Source organism: Capra hircus, chromosome 3 (assembly GCF_001704415.2).
Source record: "Capra hircus breed San Clemente chromosome 3, ASM170441v1, whole genome shotgun sequence".
Lineage (NCBI taxonomy): Eukaryota > Metazoa > Chordata > Mammalia > Artiodactyla > Bovidae > Capra > Capra hircus.
The window spans coordinates 66,263,125-66,280,503 of NC_030810.1; the positions used below are offsets into that span (position 1 = coordinate 66,263,125).

The window sequence follows — 17,379 nt, forward strand, 5'->3', positions numbered from 1 at the left end:
CAATATACAGTTGTTACAAGGATTAAATGAGATATCACGTAAAGCATATGGTAATCACTTAAAATGTTTATTATTATTGCTTGACTTGCCTGGGAAATCCCGTGAAGAGAGGAGCCTCGAGGGTTACGGTCCAAAGGGCCACAAAGAGTCTGAAGTGACTGAGCATGCACACAGAAGAACACGTTTGCCCTCCCCCTTCCACCTGGGTGAACAGGACAATTCTTAATCACCAGAGATAATTGTAGACTCATCAGCTGAGATAGCACCAGACTCTACAAGACAAACCTCGTTAATACAACCCCTGTTTTCATTCCTACACTCTTTTTCCTTTGTTAAGTCCCTTCTCTACAAATCTACTGTTCTTTGTTAAGATGTTATTTATAGGCTCAATTTCTAATGACTCCTCTGAGGTACTAATCTCACTTGAGTTCTCCTGTGTGTATACACAACATGCATGATGAACAGTTTTTGTTTTACTCTTGTTTCAATCTTTCTTTTCAGTCTAATTCTTAGGGCCTCAGTCAGAAAACCTAGGATAGAGGAAAAAGTTGATTTTTCCCCTCCCCTATAATATCTTTCAGTAGGCTCAAATACCTCTTAAATAGTTGCCAGGTAAGTCATAAAATTAAAGTGTTTGCAACATGTTATTTTACAGAAGACTTTTATTTAGAATACACATTAAGAATACACAATGCAATAAGAAAGCAAACAATCCAGTTGAGAAAGGGCAAAAATTCTGATAGTCACTTCACAAAAGGCATATGAAAGGCCAAAAGGCATATATAAAAATGCTCAACATCATCAGTCATCAGGGAAATGCAAATTAAAACCACGATGAGCTTCCACTAGATACCCAACAAAATGGCTAAAATTATAGATACTGTATGTTGACAAGGATGTGAGGCAGCTAGAACTCTTGTACAACCCTGGAAGAAATGTGAAATGATACAACCACTTTGGAAAACTGCTTAACACTTACTATAAAAACAAACATAAATCTACCACACAACCCAGTGATTCTACTGTTAGGTATTTAAACAAGAGAAATGAAAACCTATGTCCACACAATCACATGTACTCAATGATCACAATAACTTTACTCAAAATAGCTAAAACCTGGAAATAATACAAAAGTCCATCAACAAGTGAATGAATGGTTAAACAAACAATAGGATTCTTTTCAGCAATAAAAAAGAATGAGCTCAAAAAACAACAACATGGGTCACTTTAAAATCATTATGCATGTGAAAGAACCCATACACAAATGAGTATATAATACATGATCCACTTAGATAAAATAATTTTAAAAAAGCAAAATCATCTATGGTGACAAAGAGCAAATTAGCAGTGATAAATGAACTGTGAAGGAACATGAAGCATATTTCAGGGGTGATGGAAATATTCTATATGCTGATGTGGCAGTGGTTTTATGGTATATACATTTAAAAATAATTATTGAGTTGTATACTCTATGGTCGGAGAAGGCAGTGGCAACCCACTCCAGTACTCTTGCCTGGAAAGTCCCGTGGACTGAGGAGCCTGGTGGGCTGCAGTCCATGGGGTCGCTAAGAGTCAGGCACGACTGAGCAACTTCACTTTCACTTTTCACTTTCCTGCATTGGAGAAGGAAATGGCAACCCACTCCAGTGTTCTTGCCTGGAGAATCCCAGGGACGGCTGAGCCTGGTGGGCTGCCATCTATGGGGTCGCACAGAGTCGGACACGACTGAAGCGACTTAGCAGCAGCAGCAGCAGCACACTCTATGGTTTACTGTGCCACTATAAAGCTGATTTTAAAAAGTTGACAGGGCAGTTTCTTAGAAAACTATAGATACTCTTACCATACAATCTAGCAATCACTCTCCTTGGTATTTACCTAAAGGAGTTGAAAAATTAAGTCCATATAAAATCTTAAACACTGATGTTTATAGCATCTTTATTCATAATTTCTAAAACTTGGAAGCAACCAGGATACATGAATGGATCAGTTGTGGTACACCCAAATAATGGAACACTCTTCCATGCAAAAAAGAAATGAGTCATCATGCAAAGAAAAAGACATTGAGGAAAATGCACATTGCTAAGTGAAAGGAGCCAATTTGAAAAAGCCACATGTGTTATGATCACAAATGTATACATTTTGGAAAAGGCAAAATCAGACAGCAAAAGGATTAGTGGTTTAGAGAACTTAAGAGGGAAGGAGGGACAAACAGGTAGAAGACAGACGATTTTTAGGGCAGTGAAACTGCTCTGTGTCATACTGTAAAAATGGATTCATGTAATTATACATTTGTCAAAACACACAGAAGGCACAACGCCAAGAGTGAACCCTAATGTAAATTACGGACTTTGGGTGAACATAATGTATCAAGGTAGTTTCAATGTTTGTAGCTAATACACCACTCAGGTGAGGGATGTTGATGTAGAGGAGCCTATGCATGTGTCCGGCCAGGGGATACACAGGAACTCTGTACTGCTCAATTTTGATCTGAAGCTTTAAAGGCTTCCCTGGTGGCTCAGCTGGTAAAGAATCCACCTGCAATGTGGGAGACATGGGTTCGATCCCTGGGTTGGGAAGATCCCCTGGAAAAGGGAACGGCTACCTACTCTAGTATGCTGGCCGGGAGAATTCCATGGACTATATAGTCCATGGGGTTGCAAAGAGTCAGACATGACTGAGCAACTTTCACTCACTTCACTATAATGCTCTAAAACATGCAGTTTGTCCCTTTGGACAAAATGCTGCCCAAGTAAGCAGACACTAACAGAATTATCTCACAGATATTAAACGTTTTCTAAGATATGGCTCTCAATTTAAAGAAGCAGACAAATTACATTATTTTGCCACTAGATGGCATAGGAAAATAACAGAATGTTCCTGTAACGGAAAAACTGAAAGTTTTTCCTCCTTTTCCTTTCCTTTGGCATATATCTATACAAAATATTGATATTCTCTTGTATAACTTCAATGTCACCATCACACTAACAGTAATTCCTTAATATCATCTAATACCCAATCCACCATCAATTTCTCTAAATGTCTTTAAAAATATCTCTTTACATTTCTGTTGATTGGATCAAGTCCCTAAACAAGGTCCATACATCATTCTGGTGGTTGTGCTTTTTAACGTTCTTTTCATCTCAGAGCTGCTGCTGCTGCTGCTAAGTCACTTCAGTCTTGTACAACTCTGTGCAACCCCGTATATGGCAGCCCACCAGGCTCTGCCGTCCCTGGGATTCTCTAGGCAAGAACACTGGAGTGGGTTGCCATTTCCTTCTCCAATGCATGAAAGTGAAAAGTGAAAATGAAGTCGCTCAGTCATGTCCGACTCTTAGCAACCCCATGGACTGCAGCCCACCAGGCTCCTCCGTCCATGGGATTTTTAAGGCAAGAGTACTGGAGTAGGGTGCCATTGCCTTCTCCGCATCTCAGAGCAGTCCCTCTGAAATACTACCCATCCCCACTTTTTCCCCATGCTACTGACTTGTCGAAGAAACCAAGTTAGGAATCAAACCTGTGGATACGACCCACATCTTGGGTTTGTTTGCTTTTCCAATTCGTCATATAATCTGGTCCTCAATCCACTGTATTTCCTACAATTGGAAGTCATGGTGCCTGCACTTACAGTCACTAGTTACATCCTTTCTTGAGCAGACGGAGCCAGACGTTTAGAATGCATAGAGCTAGAAAGGGGTAAATGTGGTATTTTGACCTTGGGCAAGATACTAAACCTACTTAAGCTTCCATATGTAAAAAAGATTATAGCAAATCATAACGTGAAGAATTTTGTAAATATAAAGTGAAATAATAAAGGGACTGGATCAAGATGACATGAAGCTCAACTCCCCTAACAAATACATCAAAAATACATCCAAATGTGGGACATTCTCATGGAAGACTAACTGGAAACTGACAAAACAACCAACTCCTATACAGCCAAAGCTGTAAGAAAGATTTCCATCTAATGGGGTAGGATGGAAAAAAAGCTTAGGTTGGGAGCTCTGCGACAGTGAGGGATCTGAACAATCTGAGAGAACTTTTACCCAGCGGAGCAAGCATGTTGAGTCACAGGCTGGGTGTCCTAGTCTCAGGATCTTACATGGAGGAGACAAGCCCCCTGCCTACAGGGAGAATCGTTGAAACAGACAGAAGGGCTGGAGAAGCCTAGACTCTACCCATGAAGAGTATATGGTGGCGACCTGCCAATAAGCAGGGCAAAGAGACTTCTGCACTGGTGGCTGCTGGCTCCCGACATTTGCTAAACCAAGCAGGAAGAAGACCTCAGCCCCATCCACTCCACATCAGAGCTTAGCACTGGATATGGGACAGATAGGTCCTGGGAGAAGACTTTACTTAGGGACATAGATGGTGTAAGGGCCTGGGGTATGGTCCGACTGGAATGGTGGCCCTTGTCAGCATTTACTCCTGCAGCACCTGGGAATCTATGTGACCAGCATGCTGGGGTCCCTTTCCTAGCCACGTGAGCATACCAGCCCTGCCCACCATACCAGAATTCAGCACTGGATGTGGGGCAGACAGGTCCCAGGAGAAGACTGCCACAGAGGCAGCCCAGGTCTCTGGTGGCAGCATCGTCACTTCATTTCCTACAGCCACAATGCCTTGACCCCAGTCCCAGTCAGGTGAGTGCCTGGCTTGCCCACTCCATGCCACAGCCTTGCACTAGGTCAGTGATGATCACACGGCGGAATGGACACTGGAGCTGCAGATACCTATGCAGGAGGCCCGCCAGACTTCTCTGAGTACACAGAAGGCCTCACTTTCTCCAGCAATCCCCTCCTTTAGGGCGGGGCACATACTCCAGGGAATGGAGTCTGACTGAGCCCAAACCTCAGGGCTTCTAGTCCAACAACTAGGGAGCAGACCCTGCCCCTGACAGGGTGGCAAAGCTGCAGAGCAACAGGAAGTCCTGTGTCACACACTGCACAGGCTTTAGATAAAACATCAACCACAATCCCTAACAAGGAGATAGAGGCCAGCACACCTGGAGGAGAGACCTGATATCCATATCAAAACCAGCCCCTGCACCAAAGACAGTCTACACAGGGTTGCTCCAACATGAAAACACCCCTACAGGACCAACAGATAACTGTTTCAGTTCACAGAGACAGAGAAAGTTCAGTAAAATGAAAAGGTAGAGGAAATTCTCCCAGTTAAAAGAGGAAGAGAATTCCTTGAAAGAATAAATAATGAAACAGATAATTGTGTGTGTGTTCTCAGTCGATTAGTCACGTCTGACTCTTTGCAATCCCATGGACTGTAGCTCACCAGTGCCTCTGTCCACAGAATTTTCAGTTGCCAGTTCCTATCCTGGAGATCTTTGCCACATGGCGATCAAACCTGTGTCTCTTGTATCTCTGGCATTGACAGGCAGAGTCTTTATCACTGGGCCATCTGGGAAGCCTGATAGTCGGTCTACCAGACTCTGAATTCAACGAGTTAATAATAAGAATGCTAACTGAATTAAGAAAGAGAATTGGTCTAAACATAGATTATTTCAACAAAGAACAATAGAACCTATAAAGAAGACCCAATCAAAAATAGGTAATTGAATTTCTGAGATAAAAAGCACTCTAGAAGCAATGAATAGCTGTCTTAAATTACATAGAAGAAATGATCTGGAAGATAGAATAAATCACCCAATCAAACAACAAACAGAAAAATAAAAAATAAAAAAAAGAAAGCAACATACAAGATTAATAAAATATAAAGTGTGCCAACCTTTGTATAACAGGAGTTCTAGAAGGTGAAGAAAGACAGAAGGGGATCAAAATGTATTATAAGGAAGTATGGCAGAAAAATTTCCAACCCTAAAGAAGGAAACATATCCAGGTACAGGAAGCACAGAGAGTCCCCACCAAGTTGAACCTAGACAGACACACAGTAAGACAGATAATTAAAATGGCAAAAGCAAAAGAGAAAATCAAAAGGCAGCAAGGGAAAAACAATCATGTACAAGGGAACACCTATAAGATTATCAACAGGTAGTTCAGTTCAGTTGCTCAGTTGTGTCCGACTCTTTGCAACCCCGTGGACTATAGCATGCCAGGCTTCCCTGTCCATCATCAATTACCAGAGCTTGCTCAAACTCATGTCCATCAACAGGCAGAGGACCCAAATAAAACACAAAATCAAAGACAAGAAATCTCAATACCACAGAGATTTTAAAAAAAAATCAAAAGAGAATACTATGAATGGTTATATGCCAACAAATTGGACAACTTAGAAAAAATGGACCAATTTCTAGACCCATATGACTTGCCAAGACCGAGTCAAAAAGAATTAACCAGACCAATCACTAGAAGCGAAATAGAATCTGTAATAAACAAAATTCCCTTTGTTCCTCGGTGGCTCAGTGGTAGAGAATCCACCTGTCAATGCAGGATACAAGGATTCGATCTCTGTTCTGGGAAGATCCCACATGCTGCAGAACAACTAAGTCCATGTGCCACAACTACTAAGCCTGTGCTCCAGAGCTCAGGAACCACAACTACTGAAGTCCGGGTGCCCTAGAGTCTATGCTCTGAAAGAAGAGAAGCCGCCACAATGAGAAGCCGTTGAATCACAAATAGAAGGTAGCCCCTGCTCACTGCAACGAGAGCAAAACTGCATGTAGCCATAAAGACTCAGCACAGCCAAAAATAAATTACATTAAAAAGGAAAAAGAACTCCCCTCAAACAAGTCTAGGAACTGATGGCTTCAGGGGAAAATTCTACCAATCAAATAAAGAAATTACTCTTTTCAAAGTATTTAAAAAAAAAAAAAAAAGGAAGGAAGAGGGAAAACTCCCAAGTTTACTCTATAATGCCACTCTGATACCAAAACCAGACAGTCACTAACAAAACAAGAAAATTATTACAGGCCAGTATCCTTGATGAATACAGAGGCAAAAATCCTCAACAAAATACTAGCAAACAGAATCCAATAATACATAAAAAGGATCACACATCATGATCAAGTTGGATTTATTCCAGTGTTACATGGATAATTCAACACATACAAATCAATGTGATACATCATTTCAACAAAAGGAAACACAGAAACCACATGTATTCTCAATAGCTGCAGAAAAAGCATTTGACTAAAGACAATATGCATTCATGATAAACACTTCTTAAAGTGGGTATAAAGGGTACATATCTCAACATAATACAGGTCATTTATGTCAAACCAATGTAATATTCAACACTGAATAGCTGAAAGCATTCCTGCTAAATTCAGGAACAAGACAAGGATGCCCACTCTCACTGCTTTTATTTAACATAGTATTGAAAGTCATAGACACAGCAGTCAGACAAGAAAAATAAAATAAAAAATTGGAAGGGAAGAGGTCAATTTGTCAATAGTTGTAGATGACATGATATTCTATAATAGAGAACCTTAAAGTCTCCACACAAAACCTAGTAGAAGTAATAAATGAATTCAGCAAAGTTGCAGCATACAAGATTAATACACAGAAATGTACTACTAATAATGAAATATCAGAAAGCAAAAGTAAAAAGACTCCATTAAAAATCACATCAAAAACATAGAGACTAATAAGAAACTTACCAAGGAGGTGGAGACTTGAAATTGAAGATGATTTAATTAAATGAAAAGATATCTTGACCTCTTAGAATGGAATAATTAATATTCTTAAAGTGGTCATAGTACCCAAAGCAATCTACAGAATTTCTATTAAAATACACATGACATTTTTCATAGAACTAGAACAAATAATCTTAAATTTACAAGAGACTACAAAAGATCCAAAATTGACAACACAATCTAGAGGAAAAAAGCTGCAGGTATAACCCTGCTAACTTCAGACTGTGCTAGAAAGCTACAGTAAGCAAAACAGTGTGGTTTTGATACAAAAACAGATACACAGGTTAAAGGAAGAAACTTAGAGAGTCCAGAAATGACCCACTCAGCTTTGGTCAGCTAATCTACATAAAGGAGACCACATCATACATGGAGAAAAGACAATCTCTTCAATAAGCGGTGCTGGGAAAACTGGAGAGCCACATGTAAAATAATGAGATTAGAACATTCTCTCATACCATATACAAAACAAACTCAAAATGGCTTAAAGACCTAAATGGAAGACATGATACCATAAAATACTCAGAAGAGAACATACGTAAAACAGTCTTTGACATAAGCCAGAGCAATATTTTCCTGGTCTCCCAAGGCAAAAGAAATAAAGGAAAAAATTAACAAATGGGACCTAGTCAAAATTAAGTTTTTGCACAGCAACAGAAACCATTAATGAAATGAAAAAACAACCTACAGAATGGGAAAAAATAGTTGCAAATGATGCAACCAACAAGGAGTTAACACCCAAAATATACAACCAGCTCACACAACTCAATATCAAAGAAACAAAAACCTAATCAAAAAATGGGCAAAAGACCTGAATAGATATTTTTCCAAAAAAGCTATATAGAGAGATGGCTACTAGGCACATAAAGAGATGCTCAACATCACTAGCTAACAGAAAAATGTAAAACAAAAGCACAATGAGCTATCAACTCATAGTGATCAGAAGGGCTATTATCAAAAAAGTCAATAAATAATAAATGTGTAGAAAAAGGAATCTTTATACCCTGCTGGTAGAAATGTAAACAGGTACAGCCAGTATGGAAAACAGTGTGGAGGTTCCTTAAAAATCAAAAATAAAACTACTATATGATCCAGCAATTCCACTCCTGGGTATATACCTGGGTATGTGTGTGGGGGGGTGGGGGAGCGGAAAACACCTCTAATTCAAAAGGATGCATGCTCCTCAATGTTCACAGTATCACTATTTATAACAGCCAAGACATGGATGGCAACCAAGCACCATCAACAGATGACTGGCTTAAGAAGATGTGGTATATATACAGAGGAATATAACTCTCTATAAAAAAGAATGAAATACCAACATTTGCAGCAATGTGGATGGACCTAAAGAATATTATGCTTAGTAAAGTAAATCAGACAGAGGAAACAAATACTATATGATAGCACTTATATGCGGAATCTAAAAACTAATTAATCTAAAAACAAACGTGGTTATCAAAGTGGATGGGGTGAAATGAGGAGTGAGTAATTAACAGATAGAAACCACTATACAGAAAATAGCTAAGCAATAAGGATTTGCTGTATAGCACAGGGAATTATACCCAATTATCTCATAATAATCTATAATGGAATAAAACCTGTTTAAAAAAACTGAATCACTATGCTGTATACCTGAAACTAACACAATATTGTAAATCAACTATACTTCAATTGAAATAAATAAATAAATTGAGATAATGAATAAAATACCCTGCACTATGCCTGACAAGGCTATGGTTTTTTCAGTAGTCATGCATAGATGTGAGAGTTAGACTGTAAAGAAAGCTGAGTGGTGAAGAATTGATGCTTTTGAACTGTGGTGGTAGGGAAGACTCTTGAGAGTCCCTTGGACAGCAAGGAGATCCAACCAGTCCATCCTAAAGGAGATCAGTCCTGGGTGTTCATTGGAAGGACTGATGTTGAAGCTGAAACTCCAATACTTTGGCCACCTGATGCGAAGAGCTGACTCACTGGAAAAGACCCTGATGCTGGGAAAGATTGAAGGCAGGAGGAGAAGGGGACAACAGAGGATGAGATGGTTGGATGGCATCACCAACCCGAGTTTGGGTAAACTCTGGGAGTCGGTGATGGACAGGGAAGCCTGGCGTGCTGCAGTCCACGGAGTCGCAAAGAGTTGGACACGACTGAGCGACTAAACTGAACTGATGCCTGACATACAGACAGGCAAGCAGTGAAAGTCAGTTCTGGCTAGTAACAAGAGATCATTTCAGCTTATATAACATAAATACTCATTTTAATAAAATAATTACAAAATAGCCATGAAAAATTATCTTTTTCAAATACTGCAGAATATGTGCAATTTTATTTCTATAAGTGATTAAGCAATACCTACAGCAGAAGTAGAGAGTCCAAGGATTTTTGAAGCCCCAACTGTCTTCAGGAATTTAGGTCTACAGTTACGGGTGCAGAGTCTCCCCCAGGCCAAAAACATGCTACAGAATAAAAGACAAAAATTTAAAGGGAGTAAATGTATACTTATACCACTATTAAACATAGCTACCCAACAGACCACAACCTGGTATAAAACAAATTTAACTTTTTCTATAGCTGAGTTTTCTTTCTATGATATAATCTCTCACCACGAGAAATGTTCTAATTATTCCAATAGAACATTTCCTTATACAAATTTATACACATGTCATTTTAAACTAGATCTGTAAGGATATGATGAATTTTAAAAATAAACTCCTACTTTAGTCTAGAGCATTAAACTCTAGGAAGTATAAGTTCCATTTCTAGCAGCCATTAAAATCCAGAATGTTTCAATCTAAGAACTACTGAAACTCAGAATTATCTGGAGAAGTCACTAGTAAAAGTACAATTCATAACAGTAAATTAGTGTTGTTAAAAGCAGGTTATTTAGAAAGCTGTTTGAAAAGGACTATAGTAGATCCTTGAGAAATAAAAAGATTATATGAATCTTCCCTTATTTATTAAGATGGTACTTCCCTCAACAATTCTATAATTAGCAAGCCCCATTAAGAGATTCCAGCTACCTAGCAGGCATGCATTCTGAATTACTTCTCTACCCGATTCTGAATTATTTCTCTACCTATAAGGAAATTATTATCACCATGGGTCAATAGAAGGCGATCAAAGCAAAATGGACTTCTCTTATCATACTGCCACTTACAAGTGAAAGAATTCAGGGTAGTAGAAACTTCCCATAAGGTTTTACTCCAACAATGTTCTATCAGTGGAGGGTATTTCCTATATATCTAATAATCAAGCTTTTTTTTTTTTTTTAAAAAAAGACATACTTAATGGATTCAAACCGACTACTGAAACTAATTATGAATATCCATAATTTACCAAACTTTGAAGGCTACAGCAAGCTTTAGATGTGAAAATTAACATATTTGATGTTTCTAAAAAAGTAAAATAGAAAATCCTGACCTTGTCAACAAAATCTCAGCTTAAATACAGCCTCTTAGCCATTCTACACCACATGAGCCTAGGTTAACTCTGCAAAGCACTTTGTTTGGCTGACAACTCACTCATTTGGTAATTTAATATAAGTGCCCTGAGTAGGGGCCTGTTGTGTTTAGTTCACTTCTCTGGTACACAGGAGGCATATTATAAATAAATGTGTCAAATGAATAAATACATAAAATCACCTTATAAATTAATGATTTAAGTGAACTAGTTATAATGAGTCCTTTTATAAAATAGTGATTCCTTTGTAAATAACGACTTATTATGTTTCTTTCAAGTCAAAAAAGAAAGAAAAGTGAAGTCGCTCAGTCGTGTCCAACTCTTTAGCATTCCATGAACTGTAGCCTACCAGGCTCCTCCATCCATGGGATTTTCCAGGCAAGAGTACTGGAGTGGGTTGCAATTTCCTTCTCAGGGGAACTTTGCTGACCCAGGGATCAAACCCGGGTCTCCCACATTGTAGGAAGACGCTTTACCGTCTGAGCCACCAGGGAAATCTTTCAAGTCAAAGTTTTCTTAAATCAAGAAATGCCTATTCTTGGGTCATTAATAGGGGTAGGGGTAGGGGTGGGGGTGGGGGTGGTGGGTAGAAAGACATTCTTAGAGAGTTAAAGCTGAGAGAATTCTGTATAAACAGACCTAGTTAAAATAATTCTTATCTTCCTTTAAATTGCTCCATATTTTTTGGTTACTTTCCCACAATGGTCTCTCTTTGTTCAACCTGCCTTAAAAGCATTTGGTTTTGCCACTTCTTTGGGTCTTCATTTTCTCACAAAAGTGTCTGTGTCACATAGAACTTAAACTAAATGTGTGCTTTTCTCCTGTTAATCTGTCTTATGTCAATTTAATTCTCGGCCTCAGTCAAAAGCCATTAAGAGAATAGGCAATATTTCTCTCCCATAGTACAAAATGATTATTTTAATTTTTCCCAACACTCCTCTAACAGATAACCCTCTTTAGTCTAAGCAGATGACCATGTTTTCTATCAGAGAGAAAACAGAAGCCATAGGATGGGAATTTTTTCAACTTGCCCACCTCTAAAGAAACTAAACTGAAAAAATTCCTTTTTTCTTCCTATGATAATAAAGTGATCCTGCTACAAAAGAACAGTCTCTCCTCCCATGACTTGGATGCTATTTCTCTCCCTTGCTCCATTGATTATTACCATTCTCTTCTATATATTCGTCTTTCCTGGTTAAAAAGATATAATTTTATTGACTGTCCCTTTCCCCGAATCTATACTTCTTAGCCCAGGGCAATCTAATGTTTGTACTGGTTACTCCACAGAGGCAGCTCTGGCTCAAGTGAATTTTGATCTTCATATTGTTAAATTCAGTGGACATTGCGAAATTCTTACTTTGCTTGAGTTCTCTGCAGCTTTATATCTGCTGGTTAAGCCCTATCTCCTCCTAGAAGCACCATGTTCCCTTGGCTTTTGACACACTACAATCTCTCATTTTCCTCCGTCAATGACGAAATTCCTCAGTGCCCAGATACAGGCCTGATTTTCTTCTCATTCATTACTCTCACTGGGTAATTTCATTGTAGAAGGAATCGTGGGAGCATCGGTGAAAAATTGGCTCCAAAGAAATCTAAGCAGGCTAACAGAGACATACTCAGATCTCTAAGATTTATTTCTTTCCTACTTTAAACAAACACTTTTTGAGCAGCACTTCAAAGCAATTAACTTTCCCTATGCATATTCACTAATAAAAACACCTGAGGTATCACTGAAAAGTTGGAAAAAACAAAAAGGTTATTTTTATTTAAAAATAAAAAATTTAACATTTCACTGGTTTTTTTTCTCACTTATACATAAAAACGATGCTCTGTGAAGAAAATCAAGAAACTGTGAATCAGTGTCATCTAGTAAACATGAGTATGGCCTATTATACATAAGATAAATTCCACTGTAATGTAGGCATGATCAATAGAAATTTTAATTATTTATTATCTTTGGTGTAGACTGTTTAAAATGAAGATACTGAAGGTATGTGTGGTGCATCTGGAAGTGACCTGAAGTTGAGAAGGCTGATGAATTGTTACAGAATCCAGAGCCAAAAAGTGAGTAAAGCAATCCAAATGAATGGTAAAAAGTTTGAAGCTCTGGGCTTAAAATCCAAATGATGAACTTGTAACCACTTTACATACTGGGGAGGAGAGACAGGAAGAGATGCAGTGAATTTCACAAGTCCAGAATGTTCAGGTTAACTGCAAGCTCAAGGAAGATTAATGTATGCCTGCCAAAAGAGCTAGTGCTAATTAATGTACAAAAGAGGTTAAGAATCTGATCAAAAGTTTATTTCCACTTCTTGCTCTGCCTGTTAGTCCACTTCTAGAATGTTTCTAAGGCTTACTGATACAACAGAGGGAAAGCAGGAGGTGAGTGAATAAGGTACTGGCCGCGAAAGTACAGTGGGAATAATAAACCTCAAAGCCTGAACCAAGAATGGAAAAATCAGCCATACAGAGCAGGTATAAGACAGGAGACATGAGCCTGAAATTGCTGCCCGGCTCAGGTAGAGGTGGAGGAGACGCGCGCCGGCAAGACCGTACTCGGCGGGGGCTCCAAAAGCACCAGATTGGACCGCTTTTATCTTATCTAAAAACCATGGGTTCCACTAGAGTCATATGTGGTAAGCTAGCAGCCTGTGTTTCCTTTTTTATTGAGAATCTCGGTTACGGATCAACTGGAGTCGGTATCAGCTTCCTAAACCGTTTACAAAACATCCAAATTGCAAAATCAAGCGCAAAAAGGGCAGACAAGGACCGGAGTCCCGGGGTCCAACTCTAGAAGGCCAGCACTTCGGTGCCATTTCCTCTCCGTAGCGAACTCTGAAACTCCAGCGCTGACCCTTTGCTACCGGGCCCGCCGTCCACCGAAGCCCGGAGTCAAGAGGCCCAACTCCGAGCTCCCGCCCCAGCTCGGGAAGGCGAGTCCGAATCCTGAAGGAAATCCAACCCCTGCTCTTCCTCCAACCTCGCCAGTCGCGCGGCCCGGCAGCGCACCCTAACCGGTCTGCCGCCTCATCTCGCTCCCCGTGCCTCTGAGCCAAAACGGCAACTATCACCCACTGAGTACCCTTCTAGCGCCACACTGACCTTCCTCGCGCGAACACCTCGTTTCCCGGAGCTCAAGTCCCGCGAGGGCTCGAGAGCCTGATGGGGCGGGATTCGGGCTTAGGGGCGGAGCCTGAACGGAGATTGACTGGAGTCGCGGACTGGATGCAATTGAGTAGGGGCGGGGGTGAAGAAGTGGGCGGCGAAATATCAGAGGAGACTAAGCCGGCAAGATGGAGCTTCGCTGCGATGTGATCCGGATTGTCTGTGGGGCTTGGATTCGGACGCGATTTGCTATGCGGACAGCCAGGATTAGGAACGGGACCAGGCAGGTGGAGACGCGAAGCCAGGTCTGAGCTGCTGAATAGAGGCGGATCTGGTTAAGGGTGGGATGGGGCGGGGGGTTGTCTAAGGCCGGGATTGGGTATGTAATTTAGGTCCACAGCTCTAATTGGATGTATGTGACCGATTGGTTTGGGGCGGATTCTAGGGAAGGGTTGATTTGGAAGAAAGGGCGAGAGGTGGGGCCACAGGATGAGGGGAGGGCTGTAGTTAGAATGGTATTAGAAGGTGCCAGAGAAGGCAAGGCTAAAGAGAGTGTGCAAAAGGGTTTGTAGGTGTATTTATCACCTGTGGTGGTAGGGGTTGGAGTTTGATCAAAAAAGCACAAAGGAACTTTACCTTCCTGAACAGTAAAACGAGTTCTATTAGAGAATTGAAAATGTTATGTGATGTGAAACTGAGAAGGAAAATGACACTTTTAACGGTGAAGGAGAAAAATCCGCTAAGAGAAAAAGGAACACCATGAATTACTCATCTATTGAGGTGGTGTTTAGTGAAAGGAGAGGTTCTGGTAAGAATTGAGTTTCATAACTAGATTTTTCTTCCTTTCCTAATTTAAGAAAACGAGTGGATAGAGGGAGTGGGAAGGGCTGCTGCTGCTTCTAAGTTGCTTCAGTCGTGTCCGACTCTGTGCGACCCCATAGACGGCAGCCCACCAGGCTCCCCCGTCCCAGGGATTCTCCAGGCAAGAACGCTTGAGTGGGTTGCCATTTCCTTCTCCAATGTATGAAAGTGAAAAGTGAAAGTGAAGTCTCTCAGTCGTGTCCGACTCTTGGCGACCCCATGGACTGCAGCCTACCAGGCTCCTCCGTCCATGGGATTCTCCAGGCAAGAGTAATGGAGTTGCTTGCCATTGCCTTCTCCATTGGGAAGGGCAGTAGCTTGTTATTCAACTACAGAGGAGAGAACAAAGATAATCTTTGGTTGAGGGAATCTACTCTGTAACTAGGTACCGGGAGATTCTGAAGTTGATTAGGTGGATGGAGAAATTACTGTGTACAGTAGGGAATCTACCCCAAACCGTGAGCTACTGTGAGGCACATTGGTTTGTCAGTACTCTCCACTAAGAGGCCACAAGGAACACATCTGTAGTTAAAAGGTTGGGTTTATTACTCCTTGCAAAGAGGGAGAGCTTACATCTTGGGGAACTGTGGGTTGTTTCAATAACAAAGTGGTAGACGAGACCTAGAGGATTTGGGCTTATATTGAGTGATTTGGGGGGAGGGTCCAAGGAGATAGAGATTTATGCTGTTTGGGGTGCTGTCAGGAAGTGGGGGTAATCATTAGATTGGGTATCATAATATACCTCGTGTAGAAGAAGGGAGGAAAATTGCAAAGCTAATTTTGTAATTGATAAAAAGCAGTGTTTTTGCTAGTCAGGAGAGGAGGAGGTTTGCTGTTTTGGTGGTTGGCAGTGACCTTGTTTTATCTGAGTTTAGGCGCAATTATTGCTTGAGCTTGTCTGTTGTGTCACTTTGTCATAATTGGAGAGTGACTGTCTGATGTTAGTATTCTGTCAAATTGCTATATTTTACCGGGAAACACCTGGGCTAGTTCCTAACAACACTGAAACCTTAAGGGTAAGTTTCAGTTCAGTCCCTCATACCAGGTACCGGGTTTTTTGGTTTTTTTTTTTTCTCAGATTTAACAAATACATGAATTGACAGCATAGATCCCAAGCCTTCTGGGGGTAATGGGGCACAGAAAGTGTCTCAGACCTTAAAGAGGAAGAAACAGACAATAATCAAATAAATACATACATTGACTTCAGACGGTGATAAGTGCTCTGAAAAAAAACAATGAGGGTTGGAGACTGCAGATGGTTTAAATATGATAGTCAGGAAGTCTTTTTTGGGAAGGTAACATTTGCACCAGACTGAATGATAAAGAGGCAGCCTTGCCAAAAGTAATTCTGGAAAGGAAAATAGCAGTTGAAAAGGCTCTGATATATAAGGAAACTTGGCAAGTGAGGAACAGGAGAGAGGCCAGTGTGTCTAAAACACAGTAATCCAGGGGAAAGTGATTCCAGATTAGGATAGAGAGGAAGACAGGGATCAGATCATGCAGATGAAGACCACAGAAAGTTTTGACTTTATATTGACGTAGCCATTGGAAAACCTTAAGCAGAGGGATACAGTAATCTTAGTCGCATTTAAAATAAACACTCCAGTTCCTTTGGAGAAGAGACTTGTCGTTGGGCCCAGAGCAGAAGCAGAAAGATCTGTGGAGGTTATTAGAGGGAGAGATGATTTTCTGGGCTCAGGTGGTGGCAAAGGAGGGAGAGATCGCTCGCTAAGGGTCACAATGTTTGTTCTGCTGACATCTACTTACTCCTCTATGTCAGCTCTACCCTCCACAGTCACCTATGGCCCTAACGGGCCAGGAGCGAGCGACGAGAATGAAGACAGAACACGAAATCTGGTACAATGGGTCAGGGGACATGCAGCCTCTATTGGACTGAGGTGCAGAGTCCACTCTGAGTCCAGCTTTTATTCCTAATTGCAGACTGCAAGACTTTTTTTTTAATCTTATCTTTCCCAAGACACTACACTGACATAGTCCAGATCTCTTTGTTTTTACCCCAGGCCGTTCCCTTTTGGGCTAGTCTCGGGAACAATCAGCAAGTGGGTAGGCAGCATTCATGCCTGACGCTGACCCCGTGTTTCAAGGTCTATGCTTTCATGATCCCAGTCATACTCCCTTCTGGGTCTGGCCTTGGGGTTTGTAACAAGGAGATTATTCTTAAGAAAAACATGAAAGATAATCATTAACATAGTTTCTTAATATATGCTCTTTTTCCAGGTGCTATTTCAGTGGAATTTCCCAAGGCTGTGGAAGTACGTTTAGGAATTCCCACTAGTCACCTCTGCCTAGTTTCTCCTGATTTGGATCTTCTCTGTTTACACTCTTCAGAGGAT

At 40.6% G+C, this 17,379-nt stretch overlaps 1 protein-coding gene across 4 annotated transcripts in view; it reads right to left on the bottom strand.

The window, feature by feature from the left end:
- KYAT3 (kynurenine aminotransferase 3) overlaps positions 1–14,279 on the bottom strand; it is a 66,525-nt gene extending 52,246 nt beyond the window's left edge. Inside the window, exons 1-2 of one of the 4 annotated variants that reach the window (XM_005678140.3) lie at positions 9,957–10,058; positions 90–202 (exon numbers count right to left, since the gene is read on the bottom strand). Coding sequence is in view for 1 of the 4 variants with exons in the window: in XM_005678139.3 (XP_005678196.2) it covers positions 9,957–10,055 (99 nt within the window). In the remaining 3 variants the exon portion in view is untranslated. Of the gene's footprint in view, positions 1–89; positions 203–9,956; positions 10,059–14,161 lie in introns of those variants that run through there. The other 3 variants (XM_005678139.3, XM_018045704.1, XM_005678141.3) reach the window with 3 other exon arrangements.